The sequence below is a fragment of the Salmo salar genome, chromosome 17 (genome assembly GCF_965601325.2).
Source record: "Salmo salar chromosome 17, fSalSal1, whole genome shotgun sequence".
In the NCBI taxonomy this organism is placed as follows: domain Eukaryota; kingdom Metazoa; phylum Chordata; class Actinopteri; order Salmoniformes; family Salmonidae; genus Salmo; species Salmo salar.
The window spans coordinates 29119970-29136137 of record NC_138307.1 but is presented as its reverse complement, the minus strand read 5'-3'; the positions used below and the strand labels follow the sequence as shown (position 1 = coordinate 29136137).

The 16168-nt window shown below is 44.0% G+C and overlaps 1 protein-coding gene across 4 annotated transcripts in view; it reads right to left on the bottom strand.

The window, feature by feature from the left end:
* Positions 1–130: 130 nt before the first annotated feature.
* slc9d1 (solute carrier family 9 member D1) overlaps positions 131–16168 on the bottom strand; it is a 174704-nt gene continuing 158666 nt past the window's right edge. Inside the window, exons 13-15 of one of the 4 annotated variants that reach the window (XM_082963747.1) lie at positions 3688–3767; positions 3394–3543; positions 131–1214 (exon numbers count right to left, since the gene is read on the bottom strand). In XM_082963747.1, coding sequence (XP_082819873.1) covers positions 1068–1214; positions 3394–3543; positions 3688–3767 — 377 coding nt within the window. In that variant the 3' untranslated portion in view covers positions 131–1067. Of the gene's footprint in view, positions 1215–1377; positions 1411–1433; positions 1460–3393; positions 3544–3687; positions 3768–16168 lie in introns of those variants that run through there. The other 3 variants (XR_014381150.1, XR_014381152.1, XR_014381151.1) reach the window with 3 other exon arrangements.

The following is a 16168-nucleotide window of genomic DNA, read 5'->3' as shown; positions in this document are numbered from 1 at the left end:
GTGTCTGAAATGTGAAAGAAACTATTGGACACGCACAATGTAAACGTCATCACGCGGGAAGCATAGACCACACCCACAGAACGATATCAAAACATTTCATTGGACGAGACAGACAATATTCAAATATATATCCCGAACCCATAAACCAATCTTTTAATAAATAAGTGCATATTCCAACATTTTTGAATTATATAATTACAACATTTTGTATTTTGTTGAATATTAAACAAACTCCAACCTAACACAATGTAAAATGGGAATTTATTGTTCTTGGAATGACCCCCTTATTTCCATTGTAACGTTTATACATAATCTAACTATAACTGGCCTAATAAATACAATATCTTTATTTCTCCCTTGCATGATGTATTAGCAGGAAGTCTTCTAGTTGTAGTAGTTTTCCTCCAGGCAGGCTACAGTACAGTACAGTACACCATACAAACAGAATAAGATCATCGAGCCATTATCATATAAAACAGTCACTGAAACATAAGAAAAATAAACATTTTAGAGCATTAGATGCCATAGGAGTGCAATAACGCATACATACATGTAAAGCCCTGACATAAACAACCCATACATACAGTTTCTATATGTCCGTGTTTGGTTAGAACACTGAGACTTTACAGTATCAGCTTGACATTCAGACATACTAAATGGAAAGTTGAACTGTTAACCTTGGCCTATGTCTGGAAACTGATCTTTATGCAACCCCAGACTAATAATATTCCCTTGAAGGGAATATGTCATCACCAACAATGTGACGTCACAAACCAAAATGGTATTCTCATCAGGGATCCCTCCATAACTACTGTAGGACGTGAGTGGAGGAATGACAGTCAAGACAACAATGAGTACATGTAAACCATTCTACAATGATCGCATCTCAAATGGCACCCTATTCGTTATATAGTGCACTACTTTAGATCAGGGCTCTATGTAGGGAACAGGGTGCCATTTTGGATGCAACCAATGACCCAAAGATAATGGGTCATTACTATTTTCTCCATGGAAAGAGGGAGAATGACCTTTGATCCTTTGGCCCTTTTGCAGGGCCCCTATGGGTTTCAGTCTGCTGGGTGTGGCAGCAGCGGGGGCGGGCGGGCGAGCGTCTTGCGTTCGGCTCGAGGGACCCACTTGTGTGTGGCGGCTCTCCACAACACCGGAGCCAGCAGAAGACTCAGAGTGGTGACACTGAGAACCAGCAGGTACACCTGGAGAAGAAGAGGACAGAGTGGTGACACTGAGAACCAGCAGGTACACCTGGAGAAGAAGAGGACAGAGTGGTGACACTGAGAACCAGCAGGTACACCTGGGGAAGAAGAGGACAGAGTGGTGACACTGAGAACCAGCAGGTACACCTGGGGAAGAAGAGGACAGAGTGGTGACACTGAGAACCAGCAGGTACACCTGGGGAAGAAGAAGACAGAGTAGTGACACTGAGAACCAGCAGGTACACCTGGAGAAGAAGAGGACAGTAGTATTCTAGATCCTGTATGCATTCACCTTGCAATTGCCATAAACATCTTCAAGTAGTGTCTAGGGGTAGTGGTTAGGGGTACTGGTTAGGGGTAGTGGTTAGGGGAAGTGGTAGTGTCTAGGGGTAGTAGTTAGGGGTAGTGGTAAAAGGTAGTGTCTAGGGGTAGTGGTTAAGGGTAGTGTCTAGGGGTAGTGGTTAGGGGTAGTGGTAGTGTCTAGGGGTAATGTCTAGGGTTAGGGGTAGTGTCTAGGGGTTGTGCTTAGGGGTAGTGGTTAGGGGTAGTGTCTAGAGGTGGTGGTTAGGGGTAGTGTCTAGGGGTAGTGTCTAGGGGTAGTGTCTTGGGGTAGTGTCTTGGAGTAGTGTCTTGGAGTAGTGTCTTGGAGTAGTGTCTTGGGGTAGTGTCTTGGGGTAGTGTCTTGGAGTAGTGTCTTGGGGTAGTGTCTTGGGGTAGTGTCTAAGGGTAGTGGGTAGGGGGAGTGGTTAGGGGTAGCGCTTAGGGGTAGTGTCTAAGGGTAGTGTCTAGGGGTAGTGTCCAGAGGTAGTGGTTAGGGGTAGTGCCTAGGGGTAGTGGTTAGGGGTAGTGGTTAGTGGTAGTGTCTAGGGGTAGTGTCTAGGGGTAGTGTCTAGGGGTAGTGTCTAGGGGTAGCGGTTAGGGGTAGCGGTTAGGGGTAGCGGTTAGGGGTAGCGGTTAGGGGTAGTGGTTAGGGGTAGTGTCTAGGGGTAGTGTCTAGGGGTAGTGTCTTGGGGTAGTGTCTTGGGGTAGTGTCTAAGGGTAGTGGGTAGGGGGAGTGGTTAGGGGGAGTGGTTAGGGGTAGCGCTTAGGGGTAGTGTCTAAGGGTAGTGTCTAGGGGTAGTGTCCAGAGGTAGTGGTCAGGGGTAGTGTCTAGGGGTAGTGTCTAGGGGTAGTGTCTAGGGGTAGTGTCTAGGGGTAGTGTCTTGGGGGAGTTGTTAGGGGTAGCGCTTAGGGGTAGCGCTTAGGGGTAGCGCTTAGGGGTAGCGCTTAGGGGTAGTGTCTTGGGGTAGTGTCTTGGGGTAGTGTCTAGGGGTAGTGTCTAGGGGTAGTGTCTAGGGGTAGTGGTTAAGGGTAGTGGTTAAGGGTAGTGGTTAAGGGTAGTGTCTAGGGGTAGTGTCTAGGGGTAGCGCTTAGGGGTAGTGTCCAGAAGTAGTGGTTAGGGGTAGTGTCTAGGGGTAGTGGTTAGGGGTAGTGATTAGGGGTAGTGTCTAGGGGTAGTGGTTAGGGGTAGTGTCTAGAGGTGGTGGTTAGGGGTAGTGTCCAGGGGTAGTGTCTAGGGGTAGTGTCTAGGGGTAGTGTCTAGGGGTAGTGCTAGGGGTAGTAGTTAGGGGTAGTAGTTAGGGGTAGTGTCTAGGGGTAGTGTCAAGGGGTAGTGTCAAGGGGTAGCGCTTAGGGGTAGCGCTTAGGGGTAGCGCTTAGGGGTAGTGTCCAGAGGTAGTGCCTAGGGGTAATGTCTAGGGGTAGTGTCTAGGGCTAGTGGTTAGTGGTAGTGGTTAGGGGTAGTGTCTAGGGGTAGTGTCTAGGGGTAGTGTCTAGGGGTAGTGTCTTGGGGTAGTGTCTAGGGGTAGTGTCTAGGGGTAGTGGTTAGGGGTAGTGGTTAGAGGTAGTGGTTAGGGGTAGTGGTTAGGGTAGTGGTTAGCGGTTAGGGGGAGTGGTTAGGGGTAGTGGTTAGGGGTAGTGGTTAGGGTAGTGGTTAGCGGTTAGGGGTAGTGGTTAGGGGTAGTGGTTAGGGTAGTGTTTAGCGGTTAGGGGTAGTGGTTAGGGGTAGTGGTTAGGGGTAGTGGTTAGAGGTACTGGTTAGGGTTAGGGGTAGTGGTTAGGGGTAGTGGTTAGGTACTAGTGGCTATTGTTTGATTTGGAACTAAGCATGGAGTGGTGGTCTGTTTGTCGGTAGAAGTACCTCTCTGGAGATGATGCCAGCTCGGCGGGCGCGGCTCCCCAAGACGAAGGAGAACTCGCTGACCTGCGCCAGGCCGGCAGACACTATCCAACGGATGTGGCGAGAACCCTCAGGCAAGATGGCCGACAGCACCAACACCGCCATCAGGAACTAACAGGGACATGGAGAGGAGGTGGTGTTTAATTAGAGAAGGCGAGAGAGAGAGGGGGAGAGAGAGAGGGGGAGAGAGAGAAAGGGGGAGAGAGAGAGAGAAAATAAGTAAGTGAGAGTGGTTTAAAGCAACAAAGAGCATACCTTCATGATGACCAGTGAGAGAGTCAGCACCACCAGGACTGTCAGTTCGTACAGGACAAAGGTAGGAAAGACATGGAAACCTGCAGTAGAAGAGAACACAAATGGAGACCTACACATGAAGACCTACAGCAGTAGAGACAACACATAGACCTACAGCAGTAGAGACAACACAGAGACCTACAGCAGTAGAGACAACACATAGACCTACAGCAGTAGAGACAACACATAGACCTACAGCAGTAGACAACACATAGAGACATACTGCAGTAGAGACAACACATAGAGACTTACAGCAGTAGACAACACATAGAGACCTACAGCAGTAGAGACAACACATAGACCTACAGCAGTAGACAACACATAGAGACCTACAGCAGTAGAGACAACACATAGAGACCTACAGTAGTAGAGACAACACATAGAGACGTACAGCAGTAGAGACAACATAGAGACCTACAGCAGTAGACAACACATAGACCTACAGCAGTAGAGACAACACAGAGACCTACAGCAGTAGAGACAACACATAGACCTACAGCAGTAGAGACAACACATAGACCTACAGCAGTAGAGACAACACAGAGACCTACAGCAGTAGAGACAACACATAGACCTACAGCAGTAGAGACAACACATAGACCTACAGCAGTAGAGACAACACAGAGACCTACAGCAGTAGAGACAACACAGAGACCTACAGCAGTAGAGACAACACAGAGACCTACAGCAGTAGAGACAACACATAGACCTACAGCAGTAGAGACAACACATAGACCTACAGCAGTAGAGACAACACATAGAGACCTACAGTAGTAGAGACAACACATAGACCTACAGCAGTAGAGACAACACATAGACCTACAGCAGTAGAGACAACACATAGAGACCTACAGCAGTAGAGACAACACATAGAGACCTACAGCAGTAGAGACAACACATAGAGACCTACAGCAGTAGAGACAACACATAGAGACCAACAGCAGTAGAGACAACACATAGAGACCTACAGTAGTAGAGACAACACATAGACCTACAGCAGTAGAGACAACACAGAGACCTACAGCAGTAGAGACAACACAGAGACCTACAGCAGTAGAGACAACACATAGAGACCTACAGCAGTAGAGACAACACATAGAGACCTACAGCAGTAGAGACAACACATAGAGACCTACAGCAGTAGAGACAACACATAGAGACCTACAGCAGTAGAGACAACACATAGAGACCTACAGTAGTAGAGACAACACACAAATAAAAGCATCAAATAACTGCACAAACAGCCATAGAGAGATACAATGCTAAACAGCCATAGAGGTAAGATGCTAAACAGCCATAGAGAGACAGAGATACGATGCTAAACAGCCAAAAAGAGACAGAGATACGATGCTAAACAGCCATAGAGACAGAAATACGATGCTAAACAGCCATAGAGAGACAGAGATACGATGCTAAACAGCCATAGAGATACGATGCTAAACAGCCATAGAGAGACAGAGATACGATGCTAAACAGCCATAGAGAGACAGAGATACGATGCTAAACAGCCATAGAGATACGATGCTAAACAGCCATAGAGAGACAGAGATACGATGCTAAACAGCCATAGAGAGACAGAGATACGATGCTAAACAGCCATAGAGACAGAGATACGATGTTAAACAGCCATAGAGACAGAAATACGATGCTAAACAGCCATAGAGACAGAAATACGATGCTAAACAGCCATAGAGACAGAAATACGATGCTAAACAGACATAGAGACAGAAATACGATGCTTAACAGCCATAGAGACAGAAATACGATGCTAAACAGCCATAGAGACAGAGATACGATGCTAAACAGCCATAGAGAGACAGAAATTCGATGCTAAACAGCCATAGAGAGACAGAGATACGATGCTAAACAGCCATAGAGAGACAGAGATACGATGCTAAACAGCCATAGAGAGACAGAAATACGATGCTAAACAGCCATAGAGAGACAGAAATATGATGCTAAACAGCCACAGAGAGACAGAAATACGATGCTAAACAGCAATAGAGAGACAGAGATACGATGCTAAACAGCCATAGAGAGACAGAAATACGATGCTAACAGCCATAGAGACAGAAATACGATGCTAAACCGCCATAGAGAGACAGAGATACGATGCTAAACAGCCATAGAGACAGAAATACGATGCTAAACAGCCATAGAGAGACAGAGATACGATGCTAAACAGCCATAGAGACAGAGATATGATGCTAAACAGCCATAGAGAGACAGAGATACGATGCTAAACAGCCATAGAGACAGAGATACGATGCTAAACAGCCATAGAAAGACAGAGATACGATGCTAAACAGCCATAGAGACAGAGATACGATGCTAAACAGCCATAGAAAGACAGAGATACGATGCTAAACAGCCATAGAGACAGAGATACGATGCTAAACAGCCATAGAGACAGAGATACGATGCTAAACAGCCATAGAGAGACAGAGATACGATGCTAAACAGCCATAGAGAGCCCGAAATACGATGCTAAACAGCCATAGAGACAGAAATACGATGCTAAACAGCCATAGAGACAGAGATACGATGCTAAACAGCCATAGAGAGACAGAGATACGATGCTAAACAGCCATAGAGACAGAAATACGATGCTAAACAGCCATAGAGAGACAGAGATACGATGCTAAACAGCCATAGAGACAGAAATACGATGCTAAACAGCCATAGAGAGACAGAGATACGATGCTAAACAGCCATAGAGATACGATGCTAAACAGCCATAGAGAGACAGAGATACGATGCTAAACAGCCATAGAGAGACAGAGATACGATGCTAAACAGCCATAGAGATACGATGCTAAACAGCCATAGAGAGACAGAGATACGATGCTAAACAGCCATAGAGAGACAGAGATACGATGCTAAACAGCCATAGAGAGACAGATATACGATGCTAAACAGCCATAGAGAGACAGAGATACGATGCTAAACAGCCATAGAGACAGAAATACGATGCTAAACAGCCATAGAGACAGAAATACGATGCTAAACAGCCATAGAGACAGAAATACGATGCTAAACAGCCATAGAGACAGAAATACGATGCTAAACAGCCATAGAGAGACAGAGATACGATGCTAAACAGCCATAGAGACAGAGATACGATGCTAAACAGCCATAGAGAGACAGAAATACGATGCTAAACAGCCATAGAGACAGAAATACGATGCTAAACAGCCATAGAGACAGAGATACGATGCTAAACAGCCATAGAGAGACAGAGATACGATGCTAAACAGCCATAGAGACAGAGATACGATGCTAAACAGCCATAGAGATACGATGCTAAACAGCCATAGAGAGACAGAGATACGATGCTAAACAGCCATAGAGAAACAGAGATACGATGCTAAACAGCCATAGAGATACGATGCTAAACAGCCATAGAGAGACAGAGATACGATGCTAAACAGCCATAGAGAGACAGAGATACGATGCTAAACAGCCATAGAGAGACAGAGATACGATGCTAAACAGCCATAGAGAGACAGAGATACGATGCTAAACAGCCATAGAGACAGAAATACGATGCTAAACAGCCATAGAGACAGAAATACGATGCTAAACAGCCATAGAGACAGAAATACGATGCTAAACAGCCATAGAGACAGAAATACGATGCTAAACAGCCATAGAGAGACAGAGATACGATGCTAAACAGCCATAGAGACAGAAATACGATGCTAAACAGCCATAGAGACAGAAATACGATGCTAAACAGCCATAGAGACAGAAATACGATGCTAAACAGCCATAGAGAGACAGAGATACGATGCTAAACAGCCATAGAGACAGAGATACGATGCTAAACAGCCATAGAGACAGAGATACGATGCTAAACAGCCATAGAGACAGAGATACGATGCTAAACAGCCATAGAGACAGAGATACGATGCTAAACAGCCATAGAGACAGAGATACGATGCTAAACAGCCATAGAGACAGAGATACGATGCTAAACAGCCATAGAGACAGAGATACGATGCTAAACAGCCATAGAGACAGAGATACGATGCTAAACAGCCATAGAAAGACAGAAATACGATGCTAAACAGCCATAGAGACAGAAATACGATGTTAAACAGCCATAGAGACAGAGATACGATGCTAAACAGCCATAGAGAGACAGAGATACGATGCTAAACAGCCATAGAGAGACAGAGATACGATGCTAAACAGCCATAGAGACAGAGATACGATGCTAAACAGCCATAGAGAGACAGAGATACGATGCTAAACAGCCATAGAGAGACAGGGATACGATGCTAAACAGCCATAGAGAGACAGAGATACGATTCTAAACAGCCATAGAGAGACAGAGATACGATGCTAAACAGCCATAGAGACAGAAATACGATGCTAAACAGCCATAGAGAGACAGATACGATGCTAAACAGCCATAGAGACAAAAATACGATGCTAAACAGCCATAGAGACAGAAATACGATGCTAAACAGCCATAGAGACAGAAATACGATGCTAAACAGCCATAGAGACAGAGATACGATGCTAAACAGCCATAGAGAGACAGAGATACGATGCTAAACAGCCATAGAGACAGAGATACGATGCTAAACAGCCATAGAGATACGATGCTAAACAGCCATAGAGAGACAGAGATACGATGCTAAACAGCCATAGAGAACAGAGATACGATGCTAAACAGCCATAGAGATACGATGCTAAACAGCCATAGAGAGACAGAGATACGATGCTAAACAGCCATAGAGAGACAGAGATACGATGCTAAACAGCCATAGAGAGACAGAGATACGATGCTAAACAGCCATAGAGAGACAGAGATACGATGCTAAACAGCCATAGAGAGACAGAGATACGATGCTAAACAGCCATAGAGAGACAGAGATACGATGCTAAACAGCCATAGAGACAGAAATACGATGCTAAACAGCCATAGAGAGACAGAGATACGATGCTAAACAGCCATAGAGACAGAAATACGATGCTAAACAGCCATAGAGACAGAAATACGATGCTAAACAGCCATAGAGACAGAAATACGATGCTAAACAGCCATAGAGACAGAAATACGATGCTAAACAGCCATAGAGAGACAGAAATACGATGCTAAACAGCCATAGAGACAGAAATACGATGCTAAACAGCCATAGAGACAGAGATACGATGCTAAACAGCCATAGAGAGACAGAGATACGATGCTAAACAGCCATAGAGACAGAGATACGATGCTAAACAGCCATAGAGATACGATGCTAAACAGCCATAGAGAGACAGAGATACGATGCTAAACAGCCATAGAGAACAGAGATACGATGCTAAACAGCCATAGAGATACGATGCTAAACAGCCATAGAGAGACAGAGATACGATGCTAAACAGCCATAGAGAGACAGAGATACGATGCTAAACAGCCATAGAGAGACAGAGATACGATGCTAAACAGCCATAGAGAGACAGAGATACGATGCTAAACAGCCATAGAGACAGAAATACGATGCTAAACAGCCATAGAGACAGAAATACGATGCTAAACAGCCATAGAGACAGAAATACGATGCTAAACAGCCATAGAGACAGAAATACGATGCTAAACAGCCATAGAGAGACAGAGATACGATGCTAAACAGCCATAGAGACAGAAATACGATGCTAAACAGCCATAGAGACAGAAATACGATGCTAAACAGCCATAGAGACAGAAATACGATGCTAAACAGCCATAGAGAGACAGAGATACGATGCTAAACAGCCATAGAGACAGAGATACGATGCTAAACAGCCATAGAGAGACAGAGATACGATGCTAAACAGCCATAGAGACAGAGATACGATGCTAAACAGCCATAGAGACAGAGATACGATGCTAAACAGCCATAGAGACAGAGATACGATGCTAAACAGCCATAGAGACAGAGATACGATGCTAAACAGCCATAGAGACAGAGATACGATGCTAAACAGCCATAGAGACAGAGATACGATGCTAAACAGCCATAGAAAGACAGAAATACGATGCTAAACAGCCATAGAGACAGAAATACGATGTTAAACAGCCATAGAGACAGAGATACGATGCTAAACAGCCATAGAGAGACAGAGATACGATGCTAAACAGCCATAGAGAGACAGAGATACGATGCTAAACAGCCATAGAGACAGAGATACGATGCTAAACAGCCATAGAGAGACAGAGATACGATGCTAAACAGCCATAGAGAGACAGGGATACGATGCTAAACAGCCATAGAGAGACAGAGATACGATGCTAAACAGCCATAGAGAGACAGAGATACGATGCTAAACAGCCATAGAGACAGAAATACGATGCTAAACAGCCATAGAGAGACAGATACGATGCTAAACAGCCATAGAGACAGAAATACGATGCTAAACAGCCATAGAGACAGAAATACGATGCTAAACAGCCATAGAGACAGAAATACGATGCTAAACAGCCATAGAGACAGAGATACGATGCTAAACAGCCATAGAGAGACAGAGATACGATGCTAAACAGCCATAGAGACAGAGATACGATGCTAAACAGCCATAGAGATACGATGCTAAACAGCCATAGAGAGACAGAGATACGATGCTAAACAGCCATAGAGAAACAGAGATACGATGCTAAACAGCCATAGAGATACGATGCTAAACAGCCATAGAGAGACAGAGATACGATGCTAAACAGCCATAGAGAGACAGAGATACGATGCTAAACAGCCATAGAGAGACAGAGATACGATGCTAAACAGCCATAGAGAGACAGAGATACGATGCTAAACAGCCATAGAGAGACAGAGATACGATGCTAAACAGCCATAGAGACAGAAATATGATGCTAAACAGCCATAGAGACAGAAATACGATGCTAAACAGCCATAGAGACAGAAATACGATGCTAAACAGCCATAGAGACAGAAATACGATGCTAAACAGCCATAGAGAGACAGAGATACGATGCTAAACAGCCATAGAGACAGAAATACGATGCTAAACAGCCATAGAGACAGAAATACGATGCTAAACAGCCATAGAGAGACAGAAATACGATGCTAAACAGCCATAGAGAGACAGAGATACAATGCTAAACAGCCATAGAGACAGAGATACGATGCTAAACAGCCATAGAGACAGAGATACGATGCTAAACAGCCATAGAGAGACAGAGATACGATGCTAAACAGCCATAGAGACAGAGATACGATGCTAAACAGCCATAGAGACAGAGATACGATGCTAAACAGCCATAGAGACAGAGATACGATGCTAAACAGCCATAGAGACAGAGATACGATGCTAAACAGCCATAGAAAGACAGAAATACGATGCTAAACAGCCATAGAGACAGAGATACGATGTTAAACAGCCATAGAGACAGAGATACGATGCTAAACAGCCATAGAGAGACAGAGATACGATGCTAAACAGCCATAGAGAGACAGAGATACGATGCTAAACAGCCATAGAGACAGAGATACGATGCTAAACAGCCATAGAGAGACAGAGATACGATGCTAAACAGCCATAGAGAGACAGGGATACGATGCTAAACAGCCATAGAGAGACAGAGATACGATGCTAAACAGCCATAGAAAGACAGAGATACGATGCTAAACAGCCATAGAGACAGAGATACGATGCTAAACAGCCATAGAGACAGAGATACGATGCTAAACAGCCATAGAGAGACAGAGATACGATGCTAAACAGCCATAGAGAGACAGAAATACGATGCTAAACAGCCATAGAGACAGAAATACGATGCTAAACAGCCATAGAGACAGAGATACGATGCTAAACAGCCATAGAGAGACAGAGATACGATGCTAAACAGCCATAGAGACAGAAATACGATGCTAAACAGCCATAGAGACAGAGATACGATGCTAAACAGCCATAGAGAGACAGAGATACGATGCTAAACAGCCATAGAGACAGAATACGATGCTAAACAGCCATAGAGAGACAGAGATACGATGCTAAACAGCCATAGAGAGACAGAAATACGATGCTAAACAGCCATAGAGACAGAAATACGATGCTAAACAGCCATAGAGACAGAGATACGATGCTAAACAGCCATAGAGAGACAGAGATACGATGCTAAACAGCCATAGAGAGACAGAGATACGATGCTAAACAGCCATAGAGATACGATGCTAAACAGCCATAGAGAGACAGAGATACGATGCTAAACAGCCATAGAGAGACAGAGATACGATGCTAAACAGCCATAGAGAGACAGAGATACGATGCTAAACAGCCATAGAGAGACAGAGATACGATGCTAAACAGCCATAGAGACAGAGATACGATGCTAAACAGCCATAGAGAGACAGAGATACGATGCTAAACAGCCATAGAGAGACAGAGATACGATGCTAAACAGCCATAGAGAGACAGAGATACGATGCTAAACAGCCATAGAGAGACAGAGATACGATGCTAAACAGCCATAGAGACAGAGATACGATGCTAAACAGCCATAGAGACAGAGATACGATGCTAAACAGCCATAGAGACAGAGATACGATGCTAAACAGCCATAGAGACAGAAATACGATGCTAAACAGCCATAGAGACAGAGATACGATGCTAAACAGCCATAGAGACAGAGATACGATGCTAAACAGCCATAGAGAGACAGAGATACGATGCTAAACAGCCATAGAGAGACAGAGATACGATGCTAAACAGCCATAGAGACAGAGATACGATGCTAAACAGCCATAGAGAGACAGAGATACGATGCTAAACAGCCATAGAGAGACAGAGATACGATGCTAAACAGCCATAGAGAGACAGAGATACGATGCTAAACAGCCATAGAGAGACAGAGATACGATGCTAAACAGCCATAGAGACAGAATACGATGCTAAACAGCCATAGAGAGACAGATACGATGCTAAACAGCCATAGAGACAGAAATACGATGCTAAACAGCCATAGAGACAGAAATACGATGCTAAACAGCCATAGAGACAGAAATACGATGCTAAACAGCCATAGAGACAGAGATACGATGCTAAACAGCCATAGAGAGACAGAGATACGATGCTAAACAGCCATAGAGACAGAGATACGATGCTAAACAGCCATAGAGATACGATGCTAAACAGCCATAGAGAGACAGAGATACGATGCTAAACAGCCATAGAGAAACAGAGATACGATGCTAAACAGCCATAGAGATACGATGCTAAACAGCCATAGAGAGACAGAGATACGATGCTAAACAGCCATAGAGAGACAGAGATACGATGCTAAACAGCCATAGAGAGACAGAGATACGATGCTAAACAGCCATAGAGAGACAGAGATACGATGCTAAACAGCCATAGAGAGACAGAGATACGATGCTAAACAGCCATAGAGACAGAAATACGATGCTAAACAGCCATAGAGACAGAAATACGATGCTAAACAGCCATAGAGACAGAAATACGATGCTAAACAGCCATAGAGACAGAAATACGATGCTAAACAGCCATAGAGAGACAGAGATACGATGCTAAACAGCCATAGAGACAGAAATACGATGCTAAACAGCCATAGAGACAGAAATACGATGCTAAACAGCCATAGAGAGACAGAAATACGATGCTAAACAGCCATAGAGAGACAGAGATACGATGCTAAACAGCCATAGAGACAGAGATACGATGCTAAACAGCCATAGAGACAGAGATACGATGCTAAACAGCCATAGAGAGACAGAGATACGATGCTAAACAGCCATAGAGACAGAGATACGATGCTAAACAGCCATAGAGACAGAGATACGATGCTAAACAGCCATAGAGACAGAGATACGATGCTAAACAGCCATAGAGACAGAGATACGATGCTAAACAGCCATAGAAAGACAGAAATACGATGCTAAACAGCCATAGAGACAGAGATACGATGTTAAACAGCCATAGAGACAGAGATACGATGCTAAACAGCCATAGAGAGACAGAGATACGATGCTAAACAGCCATAGAGAGACAGAGATACGATGCTAAACAGCCATAGAGACAGAGATACGATGCTAAACAGCCATAGAGAGACAGAGATACGATGCTAAACAGCCATAGAGAGACAGGGATACGATGCTAAACAGCCATAGAGAGACAGAGATACGATGCTAAACAGCCATAGAAGACAGAGATACGATGCTAAACAGCCATAGAGACAGAGATACGATGCTAAACAGCCATAGAGACAGAGATACGATGCTAAACAGCCATAGAGAGACAGAGATACGATGCTAAACAGCCATAGAGAGACAGAAATACGATGCTAAACAGCCATAGAGACAGAAATACGATGCTAAACAGCCATAGAGACAGAGATACGATGCTAAACAGCCATAGAGAGACAGAGATACGATGCTAAACAGCCATAGAGACAGAAATACGATGCTAAACAGCCATAGAGACAGAGATACGATGCTAAACAGCCATAGAGAGACAGAGATACGATGCTAAACAGCCATAGAGACAGAAATACGATGCTAAACAGCCATAGAGAGACAGAGATACGATGCTAAACAGCCATAGAGACAGAAATACGATGCTAAACAGCCATAGAGAGACAGAGATACGATGCTAAACAGCCATAGAGATACGATGCTAAACAGCCATAGAGAGACAGAGATACGATGCTAAACAGCCATAGAGAGACAGAGATACGATGCTAAACAGCCATAGAGATACGATGCTAAACAGCCATAGAGAGACAGAGATACGATGCTAAACAGCCATAGAGAGACAGAGATACGATGCTAAACAGCCATAGAGAGACAGATATACGATGCTAAACAGCCATAGAGAGACAGAGATACGATGCTAAACAGCCATAGAGACAGAAATACGATGCTAAACAGCCATAGAGACAGAAATACGATGCTAAACAGCCATAGAGACAGAAATACGATGCTAAACAGCCATAGAGACAGAAATACGATGCTAAACAGCCATAGAGAGACAGAGATACGATGCTAAACAGCCATAGAGACAGAGATACGATGCTAAACAGCCATAGAGAGACAGAAATACGATGCTAAACAGCCATAGAGACAGAAATACGATGCTAAACAGCCATAGAGACAGAGATACGATGCTAAACAGCCATAGAGAGACAGAGATACGATGCTAAACAGCCATAGAGACAGAAATACGATGCTAAACAGCCATAGAGACAGAGATACGATGCTAAACAGCCATAGAGAGACAGAGATACGATGCTAAACAGCCATAGAGACAGAGATACGATGCTAAACAGCCATAGAGATACGATGCTAAACAGCCATAGAGAGACAGAGATACGATGCTAAACAGCCATAGAGAACAGAGATACGATGCTAAACAGCCATAGAGATACGATGCTAAACAGCCATAGAGAGACAGAGATACGATGCTAAACAGCCATAGAGAGACAGAGATACGATGCTAAACAGCCATAGAGAGACAGAGATACGATGCTAAACAGCCATAGAGAGACAGAGATACGATGCTAAACAGCCATAGAGAGACAGAGATACGATGCTAAACAGCCATAGAGACAGAAATACGATGCTAAACAGCCATAGAGACAGAGATACGATGCTAAACAGCCATAGAGACAGAAATACGATGCTAAACAGCCATAGAGACAGAAATACGATGCTAAACAGCCATAGAGAGACAGAGATACGATGCTAAACAGCCATAGAGACAGAAATACGATGCTAAACAGCCATAGAGACAGAGATACGATGCTAAACAGCCATAGAGAGACAGAAATACGATGCTAAACAGCCATAGAGAGACAGAGATACGATGCTAAACAGCCATAGAGACAGAGATACGATGCTAAACAGCCATAGAGACAGAGATACGATGCTAAACAGCCATAGAGAGACAGAGATACGATGCTAAACAGCCATAGAGAGACAGAGATACGATGCTAAACAGCCATAGAGAGACAGAGATACGATGCTAAACAGCCATAGAGAGACAGAGATACGATGCTAAACAGCCATAGAGACAGAAATACGATGCTAAACAGCCATAGAGACAGAAATACGATGCTAAACAGCCATAGAGACAGAAATACGATGCTAAACAGCCATAGAGACAGAAATACGATGCTAAACAGCCATAGAGAGACAGAGATACGATGCTAAACAGCCATAGAGACAGAAATACGATGCTAAACAGCCATAGAGACAGAAATACGATGCTAAACAGCCATAGAGAGACAGAAATACGATGCTAAACAGCCATAGAGAGACAGAGATACGATGCTAAACAGCCATAGAGACAGAGATACGATGCTAAACAGCCATAGAGACAGAGATACGATGCTAAACAGCCATAGAGAGACAGAGATACGATGCTAAACAGCCATAGAGACAGAGATACGATGCTAAACAGCCATAGAGACAGAGATACGATGCTAAACAGCCATAGA